The sequence below is a fragment of the Mesoplodon mirus genome (genome assembly GCF_964341445.2).
Source record: "Mesoplodon mirus genome assembly, chromosome: 2".
NCBI lineage: Eukaryota > Metazoa > Chordata > Mammalia > Artiodactyla > Ziphiidae > Mesoplodon > Mesoplodon mirus.
The window spans coordinates 203,769,818-203,794,858 of NC_138977.1; the positions used below are offsets into that span (position 1 = coordinate 203,769,818).

Consider the following 25,041-nt stretch of genomic DNA (forward strand, 5'->3'; position numbering starts at 1 on the left):
GCATGTGTCTTTTTGAATTACAACTTTCTCTGGGTATATGCCCAGTAGTGGGATTGCTGGGTCATATGGTAATTCTATTTTTAGTTTTTTAAGGAATCTCCATAATGTTCTCCATAGTGGCTGTATCAATTTACATTCCCACCAACAGGGCAAGAGGGTTCCCTTTTCTCTACACCCTCTCCAGCATTTGTTGTTTGTAGATTTTCTGATGATGCCCATTCTAACTGGTGTGAGGTGATACCTCACTGTAGTTTTTATTTGCATTTCTCTAATAATTAGTGATGTTGAGCAGCTTTTCATGTGCTTCCTGGCCATCTGTATGTCTTCTTTGGAGAAATGTCTATTTAGGTTTTCTGACCATTTTTTGATTGGGTTGTTTGTTCTTTTAATATTGAGCTGCATGAGCTGTTCATATATTTTGGAGATTAATCCTTTGTCCGTTGATTCATTTGCAAATATTTTCTCCCATTCTGAGGGTTGTCTTCTTGTCTTCTTTGTAGTTTCCTTTGCTTTTCAAAAGCTTTTAAGGTTCATTAGGTCCCATTTGTTTATTTTTATTTCCCTGACTCTAGGAGGTGGATCAAAAAAGACCTTGCTGTGATTTATCTCAAAGAGTGTTCTTCCTATGTTTTCCTCTAAGAGTTTTATAGTGTACAGTCTTACATATAGGTCTCTAATCCATTTTGAGTTTATTTTTGTGTATGGTGTTAGGGAGTGTTCTAATTTCATTCTTTTACATGTAGCTGTCCAGTTTTCCCAGCACCACTTATTGAAGAGACTCTCTTTTCTCCACTGTATATCCTTGCCTCCTTTGTCATAGATTAGTTGAGCATAGGTGCGTGGGTTTATCTCTGGGCTTTCTATCCTGTTCCATTGATCTATATTTCTGTTTGGGTGCCAGGACCATATTGTCTTGATTACTGTAGCTTTGTAGTGTAGGCTGAAATCAGGGAGTCTGATTCCTCCAGCTCCACCTTTTTTTGCTCAAGACTGCTTTGGCTATTCGGAGCCTTTTGTGTCTCCATACAAATTTTAAGATTTTTTTGTTCTAGTTCTGTAAAAAAATGCCACTGGTAATTTGGTAAGGATTGCACTGAATCTGCAGATTGCTTTGGGTAGTATAGTCATTTTCACAATATTGATTTCCCAGTCCAAGAACATGGTATATCTCTCCATCTGTTTCTATCATCTTTAATTTCTTTCATCATTGTCTCATAGTTTTCTGCACATAGGTCTTTTGTCTCCTTAGGTAGGTTTATTCCTAGGTATTTTATTCTTTTTGTTGCAGTGGTAAATGGGAGTGTTTACTTAATTTCTCTTTCAGATTTTTCATCATTAGTGTATAGGAATGCAAGAGATTTCTGTGCATTAATTTTGTATCCTGCAACTTTACCAAATTCAGTGATTAGCTCTAGTAGTTTTCTGGTGGCATCTTTAAGATTCTCTAGGTAGTATCATGTCATCTGCAAACAGTGATAGTTTTACTTATTCTTTTCCAATTTGTATTCCTTTTATTTCTTTTTCTTCTCTCATTGTCGTGGCTAGGACTTCCAAAACTATGTTGAATAATAGTGGCAAGAGGGCTTCCCTGGTGGCGCAGTGGTTGAGAGTCCGCCTGCCGATGCAGGGGACACGGGTTCGTGCCCCGGTCTGGGAAGATCCCACATGCCGCGGAGCGGCTGGGCCCGTGAGCCATGGCTACTGAACCTGAGCGTCCAGAGCCAGTGCTCCGCAACGGGAGAGGCCACAACGGTGAGAAGCCCACGTACAGGAAAAAAATAATAAAATTTAAAAATAAATAAATAAATAAATAGTGGCAAGAGTGGACATCCTTGTCTTGTTCCTGATCTTAGAGGAAATGCTTTCAGTTTTTCACCATTGAGAATGATGTTTGCTGTGGGTTTGTCGTATATGGCCTTTATTATGTTGAGTTATGCCCACTTTCTGGAGAGTTTTTATCATAAATGGGTGTTGAATTTTGTCAAAAGCTTTTTCTGCATCTATTGAGATGATCATATGGTTTTTCTTCTTTAATTTGTTAATATGGTGTATCACATTGATTGATTTGTGTATACTGAAGAATCCCTGCATCCCTGGGATATATCCCACTGGATCATGGTGTATGATCCTTTTAATGTGTTGTTGGATTCTGTTTGCTAGCATTTTGTTGAGGATTTCTGCATCTATGTTCATCAGTGACATTGGTCTATAATTTTCTTTTTTTGTAGTATCTTTGTCTGGTTTTGGTAGCAGTGTGATGGTGGCCTCACAGAATGAGTTTGGGAGTGTTCCTTCCTCTGCAATTTTTTGGAAGAGTTTGAGAAGGATGGGTGTTAGCTCTTCTCTAAATGTTTGAAAGAATTCACCTGTGAAGCCATCTGCTCCTGAACTTTTGTTTGTTGGAAGATTTTAAATCACAGTTTCAATTTCATTACTTGTGATTGCTCTGTTCGTATTTTGTTTCTTCTTGGTTCAGTCTTGGAAGGTTATACCTTTCTAAGAATTTGTCCATTTCTTCCAGGTTGTCCATTTTATTGGCACAGAGTTGCTTGTAGTAGTCTCTCAGGATGCTTTGTATTTCTGCAGTGTCTGTTGTAACTTCCCCTTTTCCATTTCTAAATTTATTGATTTGAGTCCTCTCCTTCTTTTTCACGATGGGTCTGGCTAAAGGTTTATCAATTTTGTTTATCTTCTCAAAGAACTAGCTTTTAGTTTTACTGATCTTTGCTATTGTTTTCTTTGTTTCTATTTCATTTATTTCTGCTCTGATCTTTATGATTTCTTCTACTAACTTTGGGTTTTGTTTGTTTTTCCTTCTCTAGGTCCTTTAGGTGTAAAGTTAAATTGTTTATTTTGAGATTTTTCTTGTTTCTTGAGGTAGGCTTCTATAGCTATAAACTTCCCTCTTAGAACTGCTTTTGCTGCATCCCATAGGTTTTGGATCATCGTGTTTTCATTGTAATTTGTCTCTAGGTATTTTTTGATTTTCTCTTTGATATCTTCAGGGATCTCTTGGTTACTTAGTAACGTATTGCTTAGCCTCCATATGTTTGTGTTTTTCACGTTTTTTTCCCTGTAACTGATTTCTAATCTCACAGTGTTGTGGTCAGAAAAGATGTTTGCTATGATTTCAATTTTCTTAAATTTACTGAGGCTTGATTTGTGACCCAAGATGTGACCTATCCTGGAGAATGTTCTGCGTACAATTGCGAAGAAAGTGTAATCTTCTGTTTTTGGATGGAATGTCCTATAAATATCAATTAAATCTATCTGTTCTATTGTGTCATTTAAAGCTTGTGTTTCATTATTTTCTGTTTGGATGATCTGTCCATTGGTGTAAGAGAGGTGTTAAAGTCCCCACTATTATTGTGTTACTGTCGATTTCCTCTTTTATAGCTTTTAGCAGTTGCCTTATGTATTGAGGTGCTCCTATGTTGGGTGCATATATATTTATAATTGTTATATCTTCCTCTTGGATTGATCCCTTGATCATTATGTAGTGTCCTTCCTTGTCTTGTGTAACATTCTTTATTTTAAAGTCTATTTTATCTGATATGAGTATTGCTAATCTAGCTTTCTTTTGATTTCCATTTGCATGGAATATCTTTTTCCATCCCCTCACTTTCAGTCTGTGTGTGTCCCTAGGCCTGAAGTGGGTCTCTTGTAGACAGCATATATATGGGTCTTGTTTTTGTATCCATTCAGCAAGCCTCAGTCTTTTGGTTGGAGCATTTAATCCATTCACATTTAAGGTAATTATCAATATGTATGTTCCTATGACCATTTTCTTAATTGTTATGGGTTTGTTTTTGTAGGTCCTTTTCTTCTCTTGTGTTTCCCACTTAGAGAAGTTCCTTTAGCATTTGTTGTAGAGCTGGTTTGGTGGTGCTGAATTCTTAGCTTTTGCTTGTCTGTAAAGCTTTTGATTTCTCCATCAAATCTGAATGAGATCCTTGCTGGGTAATCTTGGTTGTAAGTTCTTCCCTTTCATAACTTTAAATATATCATGCCACTCCCTTCTGGCTTGTAGAGTTTCTGCTGAGAAATCAGCTGTTAACCTTATGGGAGTTCCCTTGTATGTTACCTGTTGTTTTTCCCTTGTTGCTTTCAATAATTTTTCTTTGTCTTTAATTTTTGTCAGTTTGATTACTATGTGTCTCGGTGTGTTTCTCCTTGGGTCTACCCTGCACTTCCTGAACTTGGATGGCTATTTCCTTTACCATGTTAGGGAAGTTTTCGACTATAATCTCTTCAAATATTTTCTCCAGTTATTTCTCTCTCTCTTCTCCTTCTGGGACCCCTATAATGTGAATGCTGTTGTGTTTAATATTGTCCCAGAGGTCTCTTAGGCCATCTTCATTTCTTTTCATTCTTTTTCCTTTATTCTGTTCCACGGCAGTGAATTCCACCATTCTGTCTTCCAGGTCACTTATCCGTTCTTCTGCCTCAGTTATTCTGCTATTGATTCCTTCTAGTGTATTTTTCATTTCAGTTATTGTATTGTTCACCTCTGTTTGTTTGTTCTGTAATTCTTCTAGGTGTTTCCTCTTTAATTCTTCTAGGTCTTTGTTAAACATTTCTTGCATCTTCTCCATCTCTGCCTCCATTCTTTTTCAGAGGTCCTGGATCATCTTCACTATCATTATTCTGAATTCTTTTTCAGGAAGCTTGCCTATCTCCACTTCATTTAGTTGTTTTTCTGGGGTTTTATCTTGTTCCTTCATCTGGTACAAAGTCCTCTGCCTTTTCATTTTGGCTATCTTTCTGTGAATGTGGTTTTCCTTCCACAGGCTCCATAACTGTCCACCCTTTTGTTCTATCATTTCTGTTTTTTTTAATTACTGGGGATGGAATTCACCACTCATTCCTCCAAATCTTTCAGAGCACAGCCTCCCACTCAAGGTGGTATATAATAATAAATAACACTACTGAGTAGTCACTATGTACTTGGCACTATTCTAAGTGATTTAAATATGCTGTACTTAATCCTTACAATAAACAAATGAAGTAGGTACTAATACCATAATTTTACAATGAGGATGTTACTTTGCCCAAAGTAACGGATTTTAAGTGGTACAGCCACTAAATCTTTCTGTCTGGTAGCCCTTCTCCCTATGAGAATATCTTGTTAGTGCAAAAAAAGCAGGTGCTAACTAGTAGAACATTCAAAATCCAGATTCAGTTAAAATTCTATAGAAACTCCAAACTGATATCCATAATATCAACATTCCCACTTGATCCAAGAAAAGTCAGTCAACTCAGGACATCATCTGACAAGCATCATCCCTTATTTTCTAGATGCTAGGATAGAACCAGCCTGATTCAGTAATAAGCACATGTGCCACTATGGGGCAGCATCTATATCTTGTGTGTGCTCTGAACAGCGCTCACCTCAGAGTATTTAGGCTACACTTGAAAGTGGAATTAACTCAGGGACTTTCCCAAGACTAAACAGCAAGTGGCAAAACCAGGACTTCTGCAATCTCTACTCTGGATATCAGCCATAGTCTGTACCTACTAGAAGTGAACTAGCTTCACAAAAGAGAATTCAGTCTGGTCCCATCAGAATCTACTGAGTCTGCCAACTTTCACAAACTAATAATATAGATGAAGAGGTTTAAATAAACATGACCATCTCAGGTTCCCTTTCAAATGATTTTATACAAGAAGGAATGCACTTGCACCTTCAGAAGAAGGAACCAACTTCAAATTGACAGGATTTCAGGAAACTCTAATTGAAAATCACATTTTTCTGACATCTCCCAGAATGAGAATTCATTGTAAGATCCTCTTCTCAATGAGCAGGAGCCTCTTATAAATTAATACTGTCTATCTCCTGCTCAAGCCCTGAACTTCCTCAAGCAGCAACACATCACTCATATCTTCTTCATTTCCTTTCCTGTTGACCCATACAAGCCTCATGAATACCACCTAAGTATAAAATGAAAATTATAAGACAGACTCCCATAATCTTCTTAAAGAAAGCCCAAAAGGTAACTTCAACCTGGCCAAGTAAACTGATTTCCTGCTAGCTTAACTAACATTTATTGAGAGCTTATAATAACACAGGCATTGTATAACGGGAAAAGGGATGCAAAATTATTGAGGTATATGGTCCCTGCCTTGAGAAGCTCACTATTAAGTGGAAGAAGGGCATATTCTAATATTTCCTTATAAAGAAATAAAATAAACATTATTTTCCCAGGATTTTTTTCAAATATGTCCTCACTTACTCCAAGCTATTGCCAAGATATCAAGCTCACCAGGCCTCCTTACTTCCAGCTGCCTAGTAACATCTCCATGTGCATATCCCACAACAACTTGATTTCAGCATACCAGACTATCTCCCCTATACCTCTTTTTATAGCCACCCAAACCTTAAAAAAGTCTGCTCTACTTTTACTAATCCATACCCTGGTCAATGAAATTCCCATTTACCCAATTTCTCAAATTAGAAAACTTAGCCCACTGTCTCTCCCCAAACAGTCACTAAATCCTATTGCAGCTATCTTAGAAATACTTCTAAAATCCATTCCCCTCCTCTTCATTCCCACGGCCACATTTTATTCAGACTCTCAGTCAGCTGCAACAACTCTAATTAGTCTCACTACCTCATTTCTCCTTACCTTAATCTGCACTTGTCACTCCCTAGCATTAAAACGCTCCAATAGCTCCCTACTCTCTTTCCAGTCTCACCTCCTGGCAATTTCCCCACCACACACCCTGTTTTGGACAAATTTCTGACACTTAAACGTCATGGGTTTTTTTTTCCTCACACTTTCACCATGCCTTTGCTCATGCTGTTGTCTCCATCTGGAATGCCTTTCTTTACTTGTGCAAGCTCCTACCCATCTTCCAACACCCAACTCAAGTATCTCCTCCCTACAAACATTTCCCTGACTTTCCAGGCAATGGTAATATTCCTTCACACCATATAAATTCCTTTTAATGGATATGTAACACACAGCACTACAATTTTCATGTGAATATCTCTCTCTGATATTCTTGAAGAAAAATATTCATATTTCTAACCCCAGTGCCAGTTACATAATAAGTGCTCAATAGGGACTTCCCCGGTGGTCCAGTGGGTAAGACTCTGTGCTCCCAATGCAGGGGGCCCGGGTTCGATCCCTGGTTGGGGAACTAGACCCTGCATGCGTGCCGCAACTAAGAGTCCGCATGCCACAACTAAGAAGCCCGCATGTTGCAACTAAAAGATGCCACATGGGTTGAGAATCCGCCTGCCAATGCAGGGGACAACGGTTCAAGCCCTGGTCCAGGAAGATCCCACATGCCGTGGAGCAACTAAGCCCATGCACCACAACTACTGAAGCTGCGCTCTAGAGCCCATGAGCCACAACTACTGAACCCGTGTGCCACAACTACTGAACCCATGTGCCACAACTACTGAAGCCCGTGTGCCCAGAGCCTGTGCTCCACAACAAGAGAAGCCAACCGTAATGAGAAGCCTGCGTGCTGCAACAAAGAGTAGCCCCCGCTTGCCGCAACTAGAGAAAAGGCTGCGCGCAGCAATGAAGACCCAATGCAGCCATAAATTAATTAATTAATTAAAAATAAAAATGAAAGATGCCACATGCCGCAACGAAGATCCCACATGCCGCAACTAAGACCCGGCGCAGCCAAAAATGCATTAAAAAGAAAACTTAGTAAGTGCTCAATAAATGTGTGTTTAATATACCGTGTGCCCTCATATATCCTGGATCAATTGGTTATTTGGTTATTTTCCCAAAATTTTATGGATTCTTGAACTTGGCTCTATGTAAAAGTCCAACTTTCATAACACTGTTTTGAGTTTTCAAGAGGTTTTATTATTATTATTCAAATGTCGAACAAGTGTATGAATTATAATGCCTAAACATCCAATGAAAATACCTTAAAGGCTCCCCTATTCATTAAGGAAGGAATGAGAGTTCCCCCTTCACAATCCTAACTAGAAGGATCCACCTTTCTCTAGACTGATTGATCTGATACCTGGAAAAGCCCTCACATAGGAACTACTGTGCACACAAGACCAACTGAAGGTACACCCAAAATAATTCCAATTAACTTGTGCTAAATTAAGAGCAGGGACACAAACCCTATTTGCCCTGGTTTACAAAGTCAAAGAGAGTATAGAATAGCAAAGAAACAGCTCTCATTGAACTCAAAGCTTTTTCTGGAGAGGAAGAATTGGGGAGGGTCGGATGATTCACATTTATTCGGGCCTGCCCAAGTTTCTACTTCCCCATGTCGAAAGGCAACACTTCTCAGTTTCTGATACTTCTTCCCGAGGGAACCAGTTTTTATCTCCTGTTTCTTCCCTACACTTGCCTGGAAACAGGTTCGTTTCCCAGGTCCACACCGAGTAACCAGAGAAAACACGGTAGCTTCAATGATTGTGTGTAAAGGGTGGGCTGAAGCCCGGGGATCAGAGACTGTAAAGAGGAGACGGGGACCTTCCGGGACGCCTGATGACTTCGGGCAGACAGGGCTTCCTCTAGCCCTTCTCCGAGGTCTTGCCCCACGCCCTCACCCCACAAACAGGCTGGGCAGAAGGCCACTCGGGTGGGAAACACCTGGGAGGAAAGCCTTTAAGGTAGCCTGAGTGGTCGGAGTCAGCCTCGTGATGGGTCAAAGGTCAGCGCCTCGGCTGCCAGGAGGGCCCAGCAGGGACCCGGAGCGAGAGGCGTGTGACCGGCACTGGAGGGTGAGGGGAACGGCAGATGGAGTAGCGAGCCGCTTCTCGCTCCGCTCCGCCGCACGCAGCCTCTGCGCTCCTCAGCAGCTGCCCTCCCTCCCTCTCCCCCCATAACCCCTGTCGTGCCCTAGCGAGCGCAGGCCCCGCCTCCAGGGCCGCCTCAGGGCCAAGGCCTAGTATGGCAGTACCCGCAGAGGCTGGCCAGGTTCGGAGACCGGCCCGGGCCGGCGCCGCTTACCGAGCGCCGCTTACCCTGCCTCCTCCTCCACCACCCGCGCCGCTCCCGGACCGGCTCGCTCCCGACGCCACCGACGCCGCAGCTGCTCCGGGCTCACGGACGCGCTCCCAACCTCCCCAGACCCTTCCCCCGGCCCGCCGTGCCCCGCAGGATCCTAAAGCCTGCCGCGTGATACGTTCGCCCGCTCCGACTGCCTGAGGCTGGCTCGGACCACGATTCCCAGCAACCATCACAAAGACTACGATTCCCGAAATGCACCACGAGAAAGAAATTAGCAAAAGAAACTTGTATCAAGAGTCTACTGGATGCAAGTTGAATTAGCAGTTTCTTTAAATATGGCAGACCCTGAAATCGGCAATTCCACTTCCAGGAGTAAATATATCCTCTAGAAACACTGGCAAAGTTTGGAAAGATATATGTTCCAAGCTCTTTATTGCAACTCTGTAAGTGAAAGATTGGAAACAAACTCATTCAATCAACATATATGTATTGTGTGCCTGCTATGTACAAAGCACCGTGTAAAGCTGTGTCAACTTGGCAAGTTACCTCTCTGAGTCTCAGTTTTCTCACACGCAAAATGGAAGATTAAAAAAAGACATGCCGAAAATAAAATTAAAAAAAAAAAGAATCTGGAAAAACCCAAGAAAAAACACATGCCGGGCAGTGTGTGCGTGTGTGTATGTGTCTCCTTATAATGACTTTATAAAGTTGGTACCTCACAGATAACAAAAAAAAAAAAGGTTTTGAGTGATTAAACAGCTTGCTTAATGCTCTAGAGTTAGTAAGAGGTGAAGAAGAGTTTAAACCCAGATCTATCAGGAAAGAGGTCTTAATAGCCCAAAAGCCCAGGTAACTTTTAATTTTTCTTGTCTGTTTACACAGTGGCATAAAACATGATTAGTGGTAAAAAGTTGTACCCTAATAGGATATAAAAAAGAGTGAGAAGTGGTAATAGGCATCTTGAGGTGAACCCTAAGAACTATTGTTCCTGAACATGAGTTAGAAGCCTCCTGTACAGCTGAAAGAACCCTTTCCATACCTGACTTCCTTTTAGCACATCTTTGTTGAGCACCTACTGAATACCCAATTCTGGGAGTAGTAAAAAGAAAAACAATTACAATTCTGAGATTATATTGTAACAAAGTGATAGACAGATGATAGATAGAAAAATAGATATACAATTAAATGTTTTAAATATCAAACAGTGAATTATCGAAGGTAAGCTTAGAAAAGCTCAAGCTGTAAATGCCCTGAAAATTCAGAGAATGGAAAATTCCCTGTCAATCTTCAGAGGCTTTTTGGGAGAAGATGAAGATGAAGTCAAGTCTTAGAGAAGAAAAGGAAAGGTGAAAGTGTGAAGGTGAAGAAACACAATACACTGGTGGGAAGTGAATTAAATACAGATTCAGCAGAGGGTAAGTTTATAAGTCCACAGACTGAGTAGGTAAGAGCGTGACCTCTGTGATACTGTGGAAATGAATCCCAGGCTGGCTACCTACCAGCTGTATGACTTTAGACAATTACATGAGCTCTCTAAGCCTTAGTTTCCTATCTGGAAAATAGAGATAATAAAAGGCCTATGTTATATTGGTTTGGTTATCCAGCACTGAACCCTTCCCCTCCTTTTCTGGGGGCCTTTTCCTTTGGGTAGAGTCTTGATGGAAAACCAGGCCCTGGGCAACCAAGATAAGTGAGCTCATGTGACCTGGGCTTGGCCACTAGGTGCAACCTCCAAGGGCTTCAGCTCTTGATCAAGAGATGCAGAGATGAAAAGATGGTCAGAACTCATTCATAACAGGTGCCGTCCACAAATGCAGTGACCAACTCATGCAGCACCAGGGGCTGTGGTGTCCTGGCTGTATGGTTCCTTCAGAAAAACAGTTGTGCTTCCTATTTCCTGGTCTTCAGAGAGTTTGGGTTCCTGCACATTTTCCAAGCCTGTTCTTCCTGTCTCCTACAGACTCTGTGACCCACCCCACACCAATGTTCTTCTAGTATATTTCATTTTTTCTGTATTTCTGTAACTATTCTATAACTCTTAAACAAAAGGTTCCTAAGTGATATCACACACACAAACATGTGCCTACTCAAGCTTACTCATTCTTTCACCAAACATCTATTGAAGTCTTTCTTTGTGCCAGGCTCTACTCTAAAAGTGAGGATACAACATAATGTACAACACGTTAAGTATAATTAACACTGCTGTAAATCCTAAGGGTTCTCATCAGAAGGAAACAATTTTTTTTTCTATTTCTTTAATTTTGTATCAGTATGAGATGATGGATATTCACTAAATTAATTGTAATATGTAAGTCAAATCATTGTGCTGTACACCTTAAACTTATACAATGCTGTACATCAATCATGTCTCAATAAAACGGGAAGAAAAAATTAAAAATACAGTGGCGTATACATATATGCATGCTTTTGTAACCAACAGAAATATGCACGTGTGTATCCATCAGAAATATGGCTAAAGGGACTTCCCTGGTGGCGCAGTGGTTAAGAATCCACCTGCCAATTCAGGGGACGTGGGTTCGAGCCCTGGTCTGGGAAGATCCCACATGCCATGGAGCAACTAAGCCCGTGCACCACAACTACTAAGCCTGCGCTCTAGAGCCCGCGAGCCACAACTACTGAAGCCCGTGCGCCTAGAGCCCGTGCTCCACAACAAGAGAAGTCACCACAATGAGAAGCCCGTGCACCACAATGAAGAGTAGCCCCTGCTCACCGCAACTAGAGAAGGCCCGTGCGCAGCAATGAAGACCCAATGCAGCCAAAAATAAATAAATAAACTTTAAAAAAAGAAAGAAATATGGCTAAAAATACTCCAAAAATATGTAGTGTTACACAATACTATAACTCAACAATACTTCAATTTTCTAAATGTAGTGTTTTTAAGTGAGGCTATAACAATGAAAGAAATCCCATGGCAACTAGGAACAGCTGGAGGAAGAGCAAATTTGGGGAGGAAGATGATGTTTAGAACATGTTGAGACTGAAATGTCTATGAGACATCCAGGCAGAAATATTTAGTAGACATTTGGATACCTTCATTGGAACTCAGCAGAGATCTCTGGGGTGTAGATAAATATTTTGGAGCCATTGTCCTAGTGGTAATGGTTCAAGCCATGAGAAGGGAAGAAATGGCCTAGGAAGAGGGCTAAAAAAATATTAATAATATGGGGAGGAAAAAAGATAAAAGGGGGCTTCCCTGGTGGCGCAGTGGTTGAGAGTCCGCCTGCCGATGCAGGGGACACAGGTTCGTGCCCCGGTCCGGGGAGATCCCACATGCTGCGGAGCGGCTGGGCCCGTGAGCCATGGCTGCTGAGCCTGCGCTCCGCAGCGGGAGAGGCCACAACAGTGAGAGGCCCGCGTACCGCAAAAAAAAAAAAAAAGATAAAAGGGCCCAATATGGCATTTAAAACCAGCATTTAAAGGATGGTGGAGAAAGAGGAACCAATGGCAATAAAAGTTCTGAAGACAGCGCTATCTAAAAAAGAGGAGAATTAGAGGAGAAAGATGCTGTGGAAACTACAGGAGAGACTTTCAATAAGGAAGTTGTCAAATGTCTCAAAAGAGAAAAGGAAATTAAAATGCCTTGAAGACCTCAGGAAAATCTACTGCGGGTAAGTATTGGTTTGAGAAATGAATGGAAGGAGAGAAAGTAGAGGCAACAAATGCTAGATCTTTGCCAGAAACTTGACTGTGAAATGAGAGGGAGAGAGAGTGATAGGAGTAAAGGTTGGGGGAGATGAGAACGAAAGAGTCACTTCCAAGACAGGACAGACTGGGGAGTATTTCCATGCTGAGAGCAAGAGGACAGAATGAGTATGATGAAACAGAAATGGATGCCGTTCTCAGGGAAGTTGCGTGGAAAGGGGGGGAGGGGCAAGCTAATGAAGGAGGGACTGGAGGAGGAGAAGAGAGGAATACCACAGCACCTGAGAAGGCAATCTGGGGTGGAAAGGACTCCTGCATATCAATTTGTAGGTGCTAAAGAGATTACACACAGACTCAGTGCCATTAAAGTATGTGTTAATTTTGTTTTCTAGCAAAATGTTAGTTTGGGTGAACTGTTGATACAGTGGTTTGATGCATTGACCCTGGACCCAGATTGCTTGTGGTTGAAATCCCACCTGTATCTCTACTGCTTAATAGCTGTGTGATCTTGGTCAATTTACTTTATCTCTCTGTACTTCATTTTCCTTATCTTTAAAAGGCGGGGTGGGGTGGGGGAGTCACACAGTAAGGGCTATGGAAGTACTAGCTATTATTATTTTTTCCACTAGTTTGTCATCTCCATGAAGTTGAGGTTTTCTCTTTTGTTCAGGGTTGTCTACTCAGAGCCTGGCACTTAGTAGGTGCTCAATAAAAATTTCATGAATAAACTGTGATGAGAGAGCGAGGTGTGGAGGGAAGGGAAGCCTTGGTAGTTGGATGCTGGGCGGGCTGGAAGCCAGATACCTTATTCATACTCTGTGCCACTCCGCGGTTTCCTGGGGCCTGAAGCAGCGGGCCTACGTCCCGTCTCTGAGAGCTTCCCCAGGACTCGCGAGGTCGGAGCGCTGAGACGATTGTGTGCTCCGCGGCTCCACCCCCGCGAGGCTCCTGCGGCCCCGCCCCTGGTGGGCGGTGTTGTGCCGGCAGGGCATATACCGGCTCCAGTCGCGAGCTAGCCGTGAGGGGCGGGGCGGGGCCGACTCAGCCCGGCTTTGGCTCACCTCATCAACGAAGAGCGGAAGTCTCAACCCCAGTCTTGACCTCCCTTGGGAACCCGGCACCGAGACCCGGGCCTCGCCCCACGGGGCGGCGGGCCTGGGCGTGCACCGACGCGGGCGGCACCATGAAGCGTGCGGGAACTCTGCGCCTGCTCTCGGACCTGAACAACTTCAGCGGCGCGGCCCGGCTCCGGGAGTTGTTGGCCGGGGACCCAGCCGTCCGAGTTCGCTGCAGCCCGGACGGCCGCCACCTGCTGCTGCTGCGACCTCCGGGGGCACCGGACCCGCAACTGCTGGTCGCGGTGCGTGGACCCGGCGCGGAACTGGAACGTGCCTGGCCGGCTGGCCAGCCCTCACCGCTAGACGCCTTCTTCCTACCGTGGCCGGCGCGACCGGCGCTAGTCCTAGTGTGGGAGAGTGGCCTAGCCGAGGTGTGGGGCACGGGGGTGGAGCCCGGCTGGCGGCTGCTGCAGAGCACCGAGCTGTGTCCTGGCGGTGGAGCCCGTGTGGTGGCCGTGGCGGCGCCCCGAGGCCGCCTGGTGTGGTGCGAGGAGCGTCAGGCTGGCGCTGAGGACCGCGAAGGGCCTCCCGCAGTGGCTTTCAGCCACTGTGTGTGCGTCCGAACCCTGGAGCCCAGCGGGGAGGCCGGCACCAACCTGGGCCGTACACACATCCTGCTGCACAATTGCCCCCCTTTCGGGCTGCTGACCTCCCGCAAGGACCTCTTTCTGGTGCCCACTGCCACCACCTGGCCTGGCGTGGGCCACATTCTGCTCATCTGGAGCCCAAGCAAGGGCAAGGTGGTGGTGGCTGCCCCATGTCTTGGCCTCTCCCACAGTAAAAGCCTGAATCCTGGAGGAGGGGACCCATGGGACTTCAGGACCCTGCTCCGAGGCCTTCCTGGGCTGCTGTCCCCCAGGCAGCCATTAACTGTACACACCTGGGCCCCAACTCCCCAGGGCCTGCTGTGGCTTGACTTCAGGGGCACTGTGAGCCTGGTGCAGCCCCACGGTGGTACCCGGGCTGTGGGCACCCTTCAGGAGGCACCTGCCAGCCTGGCAGGGTCTGCAGCACTGGGCACATTTCATGGCACTCTGGCCTGTGTGCTGGGCTCCACATTGGAACTGCTGGACATGGGCAGTGGGCAGCTGCTAGAAAGGAAGGTCCTAAGTACAGACCGAGTACATCTGCTGGAACCCCCCGCCCCTGGCATGGAAAATGAGGAAGAGCTGGAGACCCGAGGGGGTCTTCGTTTGCTTTCAGCCGTGGGTCTGTTTCGAGTAGGCTGGGAAGCCCCACAAGGCCTTGCGCTGCCTTCAGCTGAAGATCTGGTGTTTGAGGAGGCCTGCGAGTACTACCAGCGGCGGAGCCTGCGGGGTGCCCGGCTCACCCCAGAGGAACTGAGACACAACAGCACATTCCGGGCACCTCAGGCCCTGGCTTCCATCCTCCAGGGCCACGTGTCCCCATCAACACTATTGACCACACTGAGGGCCGAGCTTCGGGATTACCGGGGCTTAGAGCAGCTTAAAGCCCAGCTGGTGGCTGGGGATGACGAGGAGGCTGGCTGGACTGAGCTGGCAGAGCACGAAGTGGCACGGCTGCTGAGGACTGAGTTGATGGGAGACCAGCTGGCCCAGCTCAACACCGTTTTCCAAGCCCTCCCTACAGCGGCCTGGGGTGCCATCCTCAGGGCCCTGCAGCTCCAGCCAGATGGGAATGGTAGGCTGAGGTCCCAAGCTCCCCCTGACGTGTGGAAGAAGGTACTGGGCGTTACAACAGGTGGAAAGGAACCACCCAGTGGGATACTGCCCCTCTTTGAACTCCTGTGCCGATGCCTCTACCGGCTGGAGCCACGATGGCTGCCACCCTTTGTGGAGCTGGCACAGCAGCAGGGCGGGCCTGGCTGGGGGTCAGGGGGCCCAGGGCTGCCCCTCTATCGCCGAGCCCTGGAAGTACTAGGTGAGGAGGGGACTAGGCCTGAAGCACTGGAGCTAGACCTGCTCTTGGGCAGTGGGAGGCCCAAAGCTGTGCTCCAAGCTGTGGGGCAGCTGGTGCAAAAGGAAGAGTGGGAGCGGGCTCTAGAGGCTGGCTTGGCCCTCAGCCCCTCCAGCCCCCTGCTTCGAAGTGAGATCTTCAAACTGCTGTTGGCTGAATTTGCCCGGCACCGCCGGCTTGATGCTCACCTCCCCCTCCTTTGCCGCCTGTGCCCACCAGACCTAGCTCCAGCTGAGCTCCTGCTTCTGCTGCGGACACACCTCCCAGATGAGTTGGAGCCCCCCGCCCCATTCCCTGAGCCTGGGGCAGAGCCCCCTCTCACTGTGGGCTTGCTCAGAGCCCTGCTGGAGCAGACTGGGACTCAAGGACGACCCTCTGGCCCAGTTCTAAGCCGATATGAGGACATTCTATGGGACCCAGGCACTCCACCCCCTACCCCACCTCGGGGACCTATGACAGCCCTCCAGGCATCAGACCACCCAGGCCTGGAGGCATGGGCACCATCTGGACAGGGCCTCTGTGTGACTGACACAGGCTGAAAATTTTTTCTAGGACACAGTGATCAGGGAAAGGTGCCTAGGAGTTGGAGGGGGCCAGAGTGGGACCTGTGTGTGCAATACTCACAATACTCTTCTCTCTTCTGGAGCAATTTATATATATATATATATATATATATATATATATATATATATATGTATGTATAATAAATATGTTTGGTCTTTATCCTCAGGTTTCTCTCTTGGCATAAAGCTCCTAAAACACTTGGAATTTCCTGAGTGATAGAAATAACTTTGTTATAACGTATGGACACCAAGAGGGGGAATCTGGCGGGGTGGTAGGGGTGGGGGGGATGAATTGGGAGATTGGGATTGACACATAGACACTAATACATATAAAATGGATAACTAATAACCTGCTGTATAAAATAAAATTATAAAAAAAAAAGAAAAACTCTACATTGCTATTAGTAGTAATGGTGCTAACCACAGGAGATTCTGGATTTTAAATTTCAAAGTGATAGCTTTAGATTTTATGAGAGTAATAAACAGGAATAGATCCAATGGTTAATTGATGTGCCTTGATTTAGACAAACCTAATAGATTAAAATCCAAGCATACATCAAAGATAAATTAAGGTCAAATAACTTACACTGCAAATAAATTTACAGTAGAAGCCATTTAAACAGCAAATCCTCACTACATTTTAAATATGATCTGATTCCTATTTTGGGAACATATTTATTAGATAAATTAAAGTGTCCATTATCATAAAAATGAACACAGATGCAGGGGGAGAGAAAAAGCTAAAAAAAATTACCAGAAAATTTCAGATTTGAACTGGAGATTTAGTTAATATTATATCCAAATATTTTTTAAGTTTTGAATTGTTACTTCCCAAAGGTCAAAGTTTTCAACAGAAAAAAGTTGCCTACAAGAAATATTAAAATAAATTAAATAGGGAAACTCTTTGAGGTGGTGGGACTTATTCCAGCTCCCTATGCTTTGTGTTGGAAAAATAAATAAAATTTAACAGTCAGTGAGCTTGCTGTGTAAAAATAAAATAAAATAAAATTCAAAAAAAAAAAGAAATGTCTTTGTTATAACAAGCCCCTTTAGACCAAACCTGCATTCACACTAATGAGGTAACTTAAAGTGGGGACCCCTAGCATCAGGATGGGGCTGGTCACCAGAAAGACCCGAGTGATGAAAGGGTTGGAACTTTCAGCTCCATCCTCAACCTCCTGGGAGGGGAGTGGGGCTAGAGACTGAGCTCTACAAAAACTCCTGAACAGGGAAATTTGATGAGCTTCTGGCTTGGTGAACACATTAAGGTGCTGATGCACCCAGAGAGGGCATGGAAGCCCCATGCACACCCCTCACACCATGCCTTGCCCTGTGCATCTCTTCCATCTCACTGTTGTATCCTTTAATAAACTGGTAAACATAAGTATTTCCCTGGGTTCTGTTAGCCATTCTAGCAAATTATCAAACCAATTTATAGCATGGGAACTCCCAATTTATAGCCAGCTGATCAGAAGTACCAGTGACTTGTGACTGGCATTTGAAGTGAGGGCAGTCTTGTGGGATTGAGCCCTTAACCTGTGGGATCTGTGCTAACTCCAGGTAGTTAGTATGAGAATTGAGTTGACTTGTAGCACACCCTATTGATGTCCACAGAGAATTGATGGTTGGTGTTGGAAAACACTCCAGAAATGCATACACGGTTGATGTGTTTTTCAATAGCTGAGGGCCTCATAGAGTTGGTTATAGAGGGAGTGGTTAAATCTGAATCTGTTGGCTAAAGTGACCACTTCCAATAATGAAAATAATTAACATTTATGAGCATTTGAAGTATGCCAGTCACTCTGTTAGTCTTTAAATAGTCCCTCTTTTAATGTTTCTAATAACCCCATCTGGAAAGTACTAATATTATCTCCATTTTACGGGTGAGGAAACAGAGATTTAGAAAGATTACTCGACCAAGGTCAGTCAGCTAGAAAGTAGTAGCTCTAAGATTTGAACCACTTCACTGTACAGCCCAATAGCTGCTACCGGCTTGGGCTTCAAGCACTTCTCATTCCTGGCTCAATGCTAGCTTCTCTAGCCTGTTGTGAGGAGGGGGATCTGCAGAGGTACACACTTCCTTTCCCCAAGACTCTTCTGTTCCCTGTGCTGGCCCTGAGCCCATGCTTGTCTCCCCCAGGATTTCTGGAGCAGCCACTTGTTAAGGGGAAGATTTACCACAGACAGGAGAGCTACCTGCAGAGCCCTCTGGCTTAGTAACAAGAGTCACTGGAGGAGGGCTGCTTGGAGGCTGACTCCCAAAACTAAGAAAAAAGAGCGTCTCCAGAACATATTTCTGTTCATCTGAATTTAGTCAGCAGGACCACCTTTGAAGAGGCCTAGGCCCTCTGCCCGCTTCTACCCAAGTGACCCCTCAGGCTGGTTCTGGGCTTAGGGTAGGACTCTTGATGCTGCTACTCAGCATCACCTTGGGGCCCCAGGTATCCCTTGTCCAAGGCTTGGGCCCAAGGTAAGGACTACCACTTAGCTTTGCCCTCAGCTAGGACCTGCAGCTTGGGTTCTGCTCAGCCTCATCCTGGACTTAAGGTGGCCGTTTAGGCTCATATGGGACTAGGGACAGTTCCTCAGTCTCGAGGAAGGGGGCAGCACCTCAGGCTTATACAGGGCTTGTGTTACTCCTCAGCCTTATGAAGGTCCTGAGGTAGCTTGTGTGTATAGCCAAGTCCTAGGATCGCTCCTCAGCCTCATGAAAGTCTAAGGATGGTAACTTGACCTCATCCAGAATTTGGATGGCTGTTGTCCTGGCCCTTAAGCCAGGTTGTCTACCAACATCAAGAGTCAAGCTACTGACCCTTAAGCTTCTGCTCCTCCCAGAGGCCCAGAACTAGGGACAGGTCATCCCTTGGCCTCTACCTCAGCCCTGGTTTGGGTGGGGTTCATCCTCCTCTTTAGTCTGGAGGCTGGGCCCATTATGGCCCCTCTGTGGGGAGCTGGGGATGGACAAAAGCAGGAATCTGTTTCCTGTTCATGATCCTGCTGAATCATGGTTGTTGTTTTTTGGGTTTTCTTTTTTGGCCACTCCACGTGGCTTGTGGGATCTTAGTTCCCTGACCAGGGATCAAACCCACGCCCCCTGCATTGGAAGCGCAGAGTCCCAATCACTGGACAGCTAGGGAAGTTCCTCATTGTTGTTTCTTCTCAGCCTGAGATTGGCTTGGGCCTCTTTCTGTGCTTGGAGGGAAAAGAATTGTACTCAGTGGGTCTCTGGGGGCATGGGCAAAAGAAGGGGGCCAGGTTTTTCCTTGGAATTGTTTGGCTCAAGGAATTTCCTCAGAGCCACCCACAAGTAGGGGAGCCACCCAGCCTGGCAGCTCTGAGGAGAGCAGGTGAGCTTAGATGGGAACTTTGACCTGCTGTTACAGACTTGGTACTTGATTGCTCTTGTCCTTGCTCATGCTCCAGCTCCAGTGAGGAGGGTGAAGTGACCCCCAACCATGTCTCAGGACTTTGGAGAACAGCTCGGGGATATAGATATCATTGTGTGACTGGGTTCTGGTGGAATGTGTGAGAGGACCACCAGAGAGCTGGCCCAGTGTGGTCTTCCTGAGTCAGAGGGCTCCAAATAGGTGAGTGGAGATTCCAAGTCTGAGGTCTTTGGTTGGCAGGGAGTATTCTAGGATCAGAAAGTAGAGAGGGTCCCTAGACAGGATGTTGGGACCTGGGGATATGGGAGATCTAGGAGCTCTGAGTTCCTTGATCTTGGGTGCCTGGGTAAAGGGGGAAGTTCTGGGGCTGAAGGTTTTGAGCAGTGGACAAGATTCCAGGTCCAAAGTCCCTGGGCAGGAGGTGGTAGGAAGGCCTGAGGTCCTTGGGTAGGTTCATTTCCACAGGTATGCCTCATCTTTGGAGCATACTACTCTCAAGTTCACTTGGCAGTAGTCTCTAGAAAGCTTGAAAGTGAAGCTAAGCAACACAAGACCAGAATGCAGTCTGGGCAAAGGAGAGGAAGCAAATCCTGAGGCTCCTCTACCTGCCTATATGGCCATGGAGCCCAATCCTCCCTTTTTCATCTCCCTACTGCCACCCATATTCCCTTCCCTCACCAGGAGATTCACTGTTTAGACACAGACCACAGTTTCCATGCCACCCAATGACTGGAACACAAGACTACAGCAACCCGGGACTTCCCTGATGGTGCAGTAGCTAAGAATCCTCCTGCCAATGCAGGGGACACGGGTTCGAGCCCTGGTCCAGGAAGAGCCCACATGCCGCGGAGCAACTAAGCCCGCGAGCCATAACTACTGAGCCCGCGCGCCTAAAGCCTGTGCTCCGCAACGAGAGAAGCCACTGCAAAGAGAAGCCCGCACACCTCAAAGAAAAGTAGCCCCGGGCTTCCCTGGTGGCGCAGTGGTTGAGAGTCCACCTGCCGATGCAGGGGACACGGGTTTGTGCCCCGGTCCGGGAAGATCCCACATGCCGCGGAGCGGCTGGGCCCGTGAGCCGTGGCCGCTGAGCCTGCGCGTCCAGAGCCTGTGCTCCGCAGCAGCAGGAGAGGCCACAGCAGTGAGAGGCCCGCGTACCGCAAAAAAAAAAAAAAAAAAAAGTCGCCCCCACTCCCCGCAACTAGAGAAAGCCCGCGTACAGCAACGAAGACCCAACACAAGCAAAAATAATTAAAAAAAAAAAAAAGACTACAGCAACCCAAGTCTTCTCCAACCCGCAAAGGCCAGAGATCAAAGCCCATCCCTTTCTCCTGTAGGAAATTGGTGGCCAGAGTGGGCTGTATCCAAACCACTCTGCTTTCCCCCCATACCCTGACCCAGCCATCAAGGGAACTTGTCCTAAGGAAGTGTTCCACACTGTACAAATGTACCAGAACTTGGTTCACACTTCCCCTTGGTGGTCAGGGAAAGAGAGGAAGTTGGAGAGTGGGGAGGGGGCAGCTCTAGACCCCCAGCTCTAGAGGGAGCCCCCTCAGGCTGGAATGCCTGGCACCCTTACTGCCTGGAAGAAAGGAAGAAAAATCCTCAGAGTGGCTCCCCAGGGCCCCACTCAATCTCTTCTTAGGCACAGGCGCCCCCTGGTGGTTACTGTCATCACCGCCAGCTCCACCATTACCCTTAAACAAGCACACACTTGCCCATTTCTTGACTAAGACTGAAGAAGCCTTTGAAGGTGGTAAATTAAGGTTCTCTGAGGGCAGGAGAGGAGGAGGTCAGGGTAGAACTCAGGGAGCAAATCAAGGGGAGGCAAAGTGACCCTGGTCTTGTACTAGGACAGTATCACCCAGAAGAAAGAGGGACCTGAGCTGCCAGGATGCTTCCTCTCCAGGGTTGGAACTCTGCCCTAGCTACCAGACTGATCTGGATAATTTGAGCCAACTGAGGAGGAAGTTGAGGGCACAGCAGAGATTTCTGGGAAGGCACAGTGAGGTCATATTTTACATGAATTTGAAATATAGGAATAAGATGCTGGGCTTTATTCAAAATCAATAGTCTCACTTTATGTACAAAATGTGAAATGAAGGTGAATCTTCCTAAATATAAAACTTTTTGAGAATCACAATTTCAAGGCTAATGGACTGTGTGAACTGTAAACTGCTTACACTATTACTGCATGTGTCCGCATTTCTGCCGGTAAACAAAAATTCAGGTGGGGAGGGAGGCTGAATCAGGCTGTGAGGTCAGGGCTGAGTGACCAGGGTCACTCACCAGTTGTAGGTAGAAGCCTTGGAGTGGTTTCTCCTCTAGTTCCCAGAGGGAGAGCCCGGGCCTGGCTCCAAAGGTTGCTACACAGGAGCAAGAACAAAGGTGAGGAAAGACAGAGGCAGAGAGATGAGTAAAAGGATGAGGTTGGACCAGGAGAAGAGAGAGGAGACAGACAGATGGGAACGGGAAGAGGGACCTGGGGGAGGCAGGGAAATGCTCTCACTCTGGAGAGCAGAGGACGCTCTCAGGTGTGATTGCTGGAGGTTGGAGGACAGAGAGGTCCCTTGGGGCCTCTCACCAGAATTATAGCCAGAACGTAGAGCCAGTGGGACAGCTCGTCTAGATTTGGTCTCCCAGAGCTTTCCATTATCTGAGAAATGAAGGAAAAAGGAAGGAGCTGTGAAGAGCTGAGGAAAGGGGAGTGAGGGGGTGGCCTGCACCAAGAATGAGGTCAGTCTACCTCATTTGGGCCTCGCTGAGCTAAAGGTTCTGGAGGGGCAGACTGTCCAGGTCTTTCATAGGTGTCAAGTCCTCAGGCTTTGGCAGCCACTCAGATTCCAAGGTGACATGCAGTCTTCTCAAAGTCTCTATTATTTTTGTTTTGTACCAGGGAGAAATGGGCATTGTCCCACCCTAAGCCACCCCACACAGGCTCTAGGAGAAGCCTAGAGCCTCAGAACTGGGGGGCAGAGCCTCCCCAGCATAGAGCCTTCCCCAGCATAGAGCCCTTCCCACAGAGCCCTGATGCTGGACGTGGGAAGGCTACAGTGGGGGAAGGAAAGGGAAGGCTGATTGGAGGTATAGAGGCAGAGGGGACCCAAGCATAGCCAGGTCAGTGTCCTGGGCCAAGGCAGAGGGGACACTGACCTGGATATCACTGGAGAGTTATCCAGAGGGGAAACCAAGTGACTGCTCATCACTGACTAGATTGGTTCATTGTTCTCATAGCCCTTTGGGGATAGTGGAGGGTCAGTATGGGCAAGAGGTGATTCATGGGAAGCCTAGGAGAGGGAGGATGGACACATCAGTGACCCACTTCCTCCCTCCACCAACTGGTCAGGCCCTAGTGAGTTCCCCAGCGAGTAGGCCTCCCCTGTAAATGTTGGGGAAGAAAAGAACATAAGGTGGGCTTTATGGGGTATAAGGGAATGGCTGCTTCAAAAGAGAGGAATGGAATGGCTCCAGAGTAGAAAGTTTGGAAGTGGATGGCCAAGAGGGATCAAACCAGAGAAGAAGAGTCAGAAAAACAGAGTGGGGAACACTGGTTGGATTTCCTAAACCTTTGTAGTTTCTCCAATAAAAGATATAGTTTCTCCTTGTAGAAAGCAGCACCTTCCCAGCTGGTCCCAGATCTCACTACTGAGACCCTGAAGAGGTGTGTTTTTTGTTTTAATGACAAGCTTAACTGGACCTGGGAGTAGGCTCTTGATTCTGTGTCAATTTTGTTAGCCTTGTCCATCATCCCCTTAATTACATCAGTCAGACCCTTAACTCAAAGAGGGCTCCTTTGCTTGGCATGAGGGAAAGCCAGGAGGAGAATCTGTGGTTAACCCATTTCTTCCCCTATGAATAGTTTTTTGGAAGCAGAGTTCCAAGGGGTCATGTATGTGGGAACGGCTGAGAAGCCATCAAGAAAACAGAGGGAGCTCTTGTCCTCGGCACTGCCTTTGGAGGTGGCAGCCATCTCCTACTAGGCATCATGGCCACCCTCAGACCCCTCACAAAGCCCAAGATTATCAGAAAGAGGACCAAGAAGTTCATCTGGCACCGGTCAGACTGATATGTCAAAATTAAGCAGAACTGGCAGAAACCCAGAGGCATTGACAATAGAGTGCACAGGAGATTCAAGGGCCAGATCTTGATGCCCAACATAGGTTATGGGGGCAACAAGAAAACAAGGCACATGCTGCCCAGCAGCTTTGGGAAGTTCCTGGTCCACAAGGTCAAGGAGCTTGAAGTGCTGCTGATGTGCAACAAATCTTACTATGATGAGATTGCTCACAACGTCTCCTCCAAGAACCACAAAGCCATTGTGGAAAGAGCAGCCCAGCTGGCCATCAGAGTCATCAATCCCAATGCCAGGCTGTGCAGTGAAGAAAATGAATAGACAGCTCATGCACACATTTTGTTTGTGTTAATAAGACCATAAAACTCAGCAAAAAAAAAAAAAAAAAGAGGGAGCAGTTGTCAGTCCGTCAAGTCTGCCCTGCCTCTCCCACCTCTGTGCCCAGCTTCAATTCCCCATCACCATCCTGTCAAGCTCTGGTCATCTCTTTTCATTCCTCACACCTCTCACATCCATCTCTCAAAGTAATGGATTCTGAGCTTATGTGTATTGACCACTCAGTGGACAAACCCACTGGCTTATGTGTATTGACCACTCAGTGGACAAACCCACTGAGTCCATCAATACACTGAAATTCTTAAAAGGTTGAATTCAACAACTCTTCTGTATTATAAACTCTGTTGATATCTCAGTATCCTCCACCTGGGTATTCACATCTGGGTGGGGTGGTGGAAATGGAGTGGTAGTACAAAAGAAGGATCTGGAGCTGGGGGGTACCCACCCCATATGTGCCACAATGTCTGTGCCCTCTTATCCACTCTTTCTGGAATACCATGGAGAGACTGTGGGTCCCCTACTGGTGTTCCAACTTTCTTTAACCCCAAATCCATGCAACTAATTCTAGGAAAGGGGGGATTAGGAGTTGGCCCTACTGGGACTTCTTTGGTGACTCTCCTAAAATATCATTCCATAAAGGGGCTATTCCTGCATGAGGCTGAGGAAATACAGAGGTGAGAAAAACCAACTGGGAGGTGCTCAAATGTAGCCATACAGAGGTAAAGGGGAACATGAATGGTTGTCCTGGTTGGTGTCTTCAGGCCAGATCTAAGAGGAGAGGCTGGCTGCCCTTTCATTCCATGGACCAGGGTTGGCAGAAGTTTCCCAGGTTTCTGAAATTTTCAAACCTTCCTCAGATTTCAGGCCCCTTTCCACATAGTGACCAACTGTAAAAGCTTTGAAAGGAAAAGGTACCATGCAATTGTCTTTAGGGAGATCTTAACGGGGGGGGCAAAGAGGTGTGAGGAGAGCTGGTGCCCCACTCAGCATCCAGTCTAGAGGCGTGAGGATCCCCAGAGATTGAATGGGTAG

At 46.4% G+C, this 25,041-nt stretch overlaps 2 protein-coding genes and 1 pseudogene across 6 annotated transcripts in view; 2 read left to right on the plus strand and 1 right to left on the minus strand.

The window, feature by feature from the left end:
* ARMH3 (armadillo like helical domain containing 3) overlaps positions 1–13,759 on the minus strand; it is a 181,098-nt gene extending 167,339 nt beyond the window's left edge. Inside the window, exon 1 of one of the 4 annotated variants that reach the window (XM_082601457.1) lies at positions 13,661–13,759. The gene's annotated coding sequence lies outside the window, so the exon portion shown is untranslated. Of the gene's footprint in view, positions 1–8,936; positions 9,096–13,403; positions 13,488–13,660 lie in introns of those variants that run through there. The other 3 variants (XM_082601455.1, XM_082601453.1, XM_082601454.1) reach the window with 3 other exon arrangements.
* A 23-nt stretch (positions 13,760–13,782) lies between these two features.
* On the plus strand, positions 13,783–16,467 carry HPS6 (HPS6 biogenesis of lysosomal organelles complex 2 subunit 3; the record flags this gene model as incomplete). Its single annotated transcript, XM_082601439.1, has 1 exon — positions 13,783–16,467. The coding sequence occupies one exon, from the start codon at positions 13,783–13,785 to the stop codon at positions 16,192–16,194; it is 2,412 nt and encodes an 803-aa protein (XP_082457565.1). The 3' UTR covers positions 16,195–16,467.
* A 7,100-nt stretch (positions 16,468–23,567) lies between these two features.
* On the plus strand, positions 23,568–24,158 carry LOC309792553 (large ribosomal subunit protein eL32-like; annotated as a pseudogene). The gene has a single exon. The product of its transcript is annotated as a large ribosomal subunit protein eL32-like (transcript).
* The last annotated feature ends 883 nt before the right edge of the window (positions 24,159–25,041 follow it).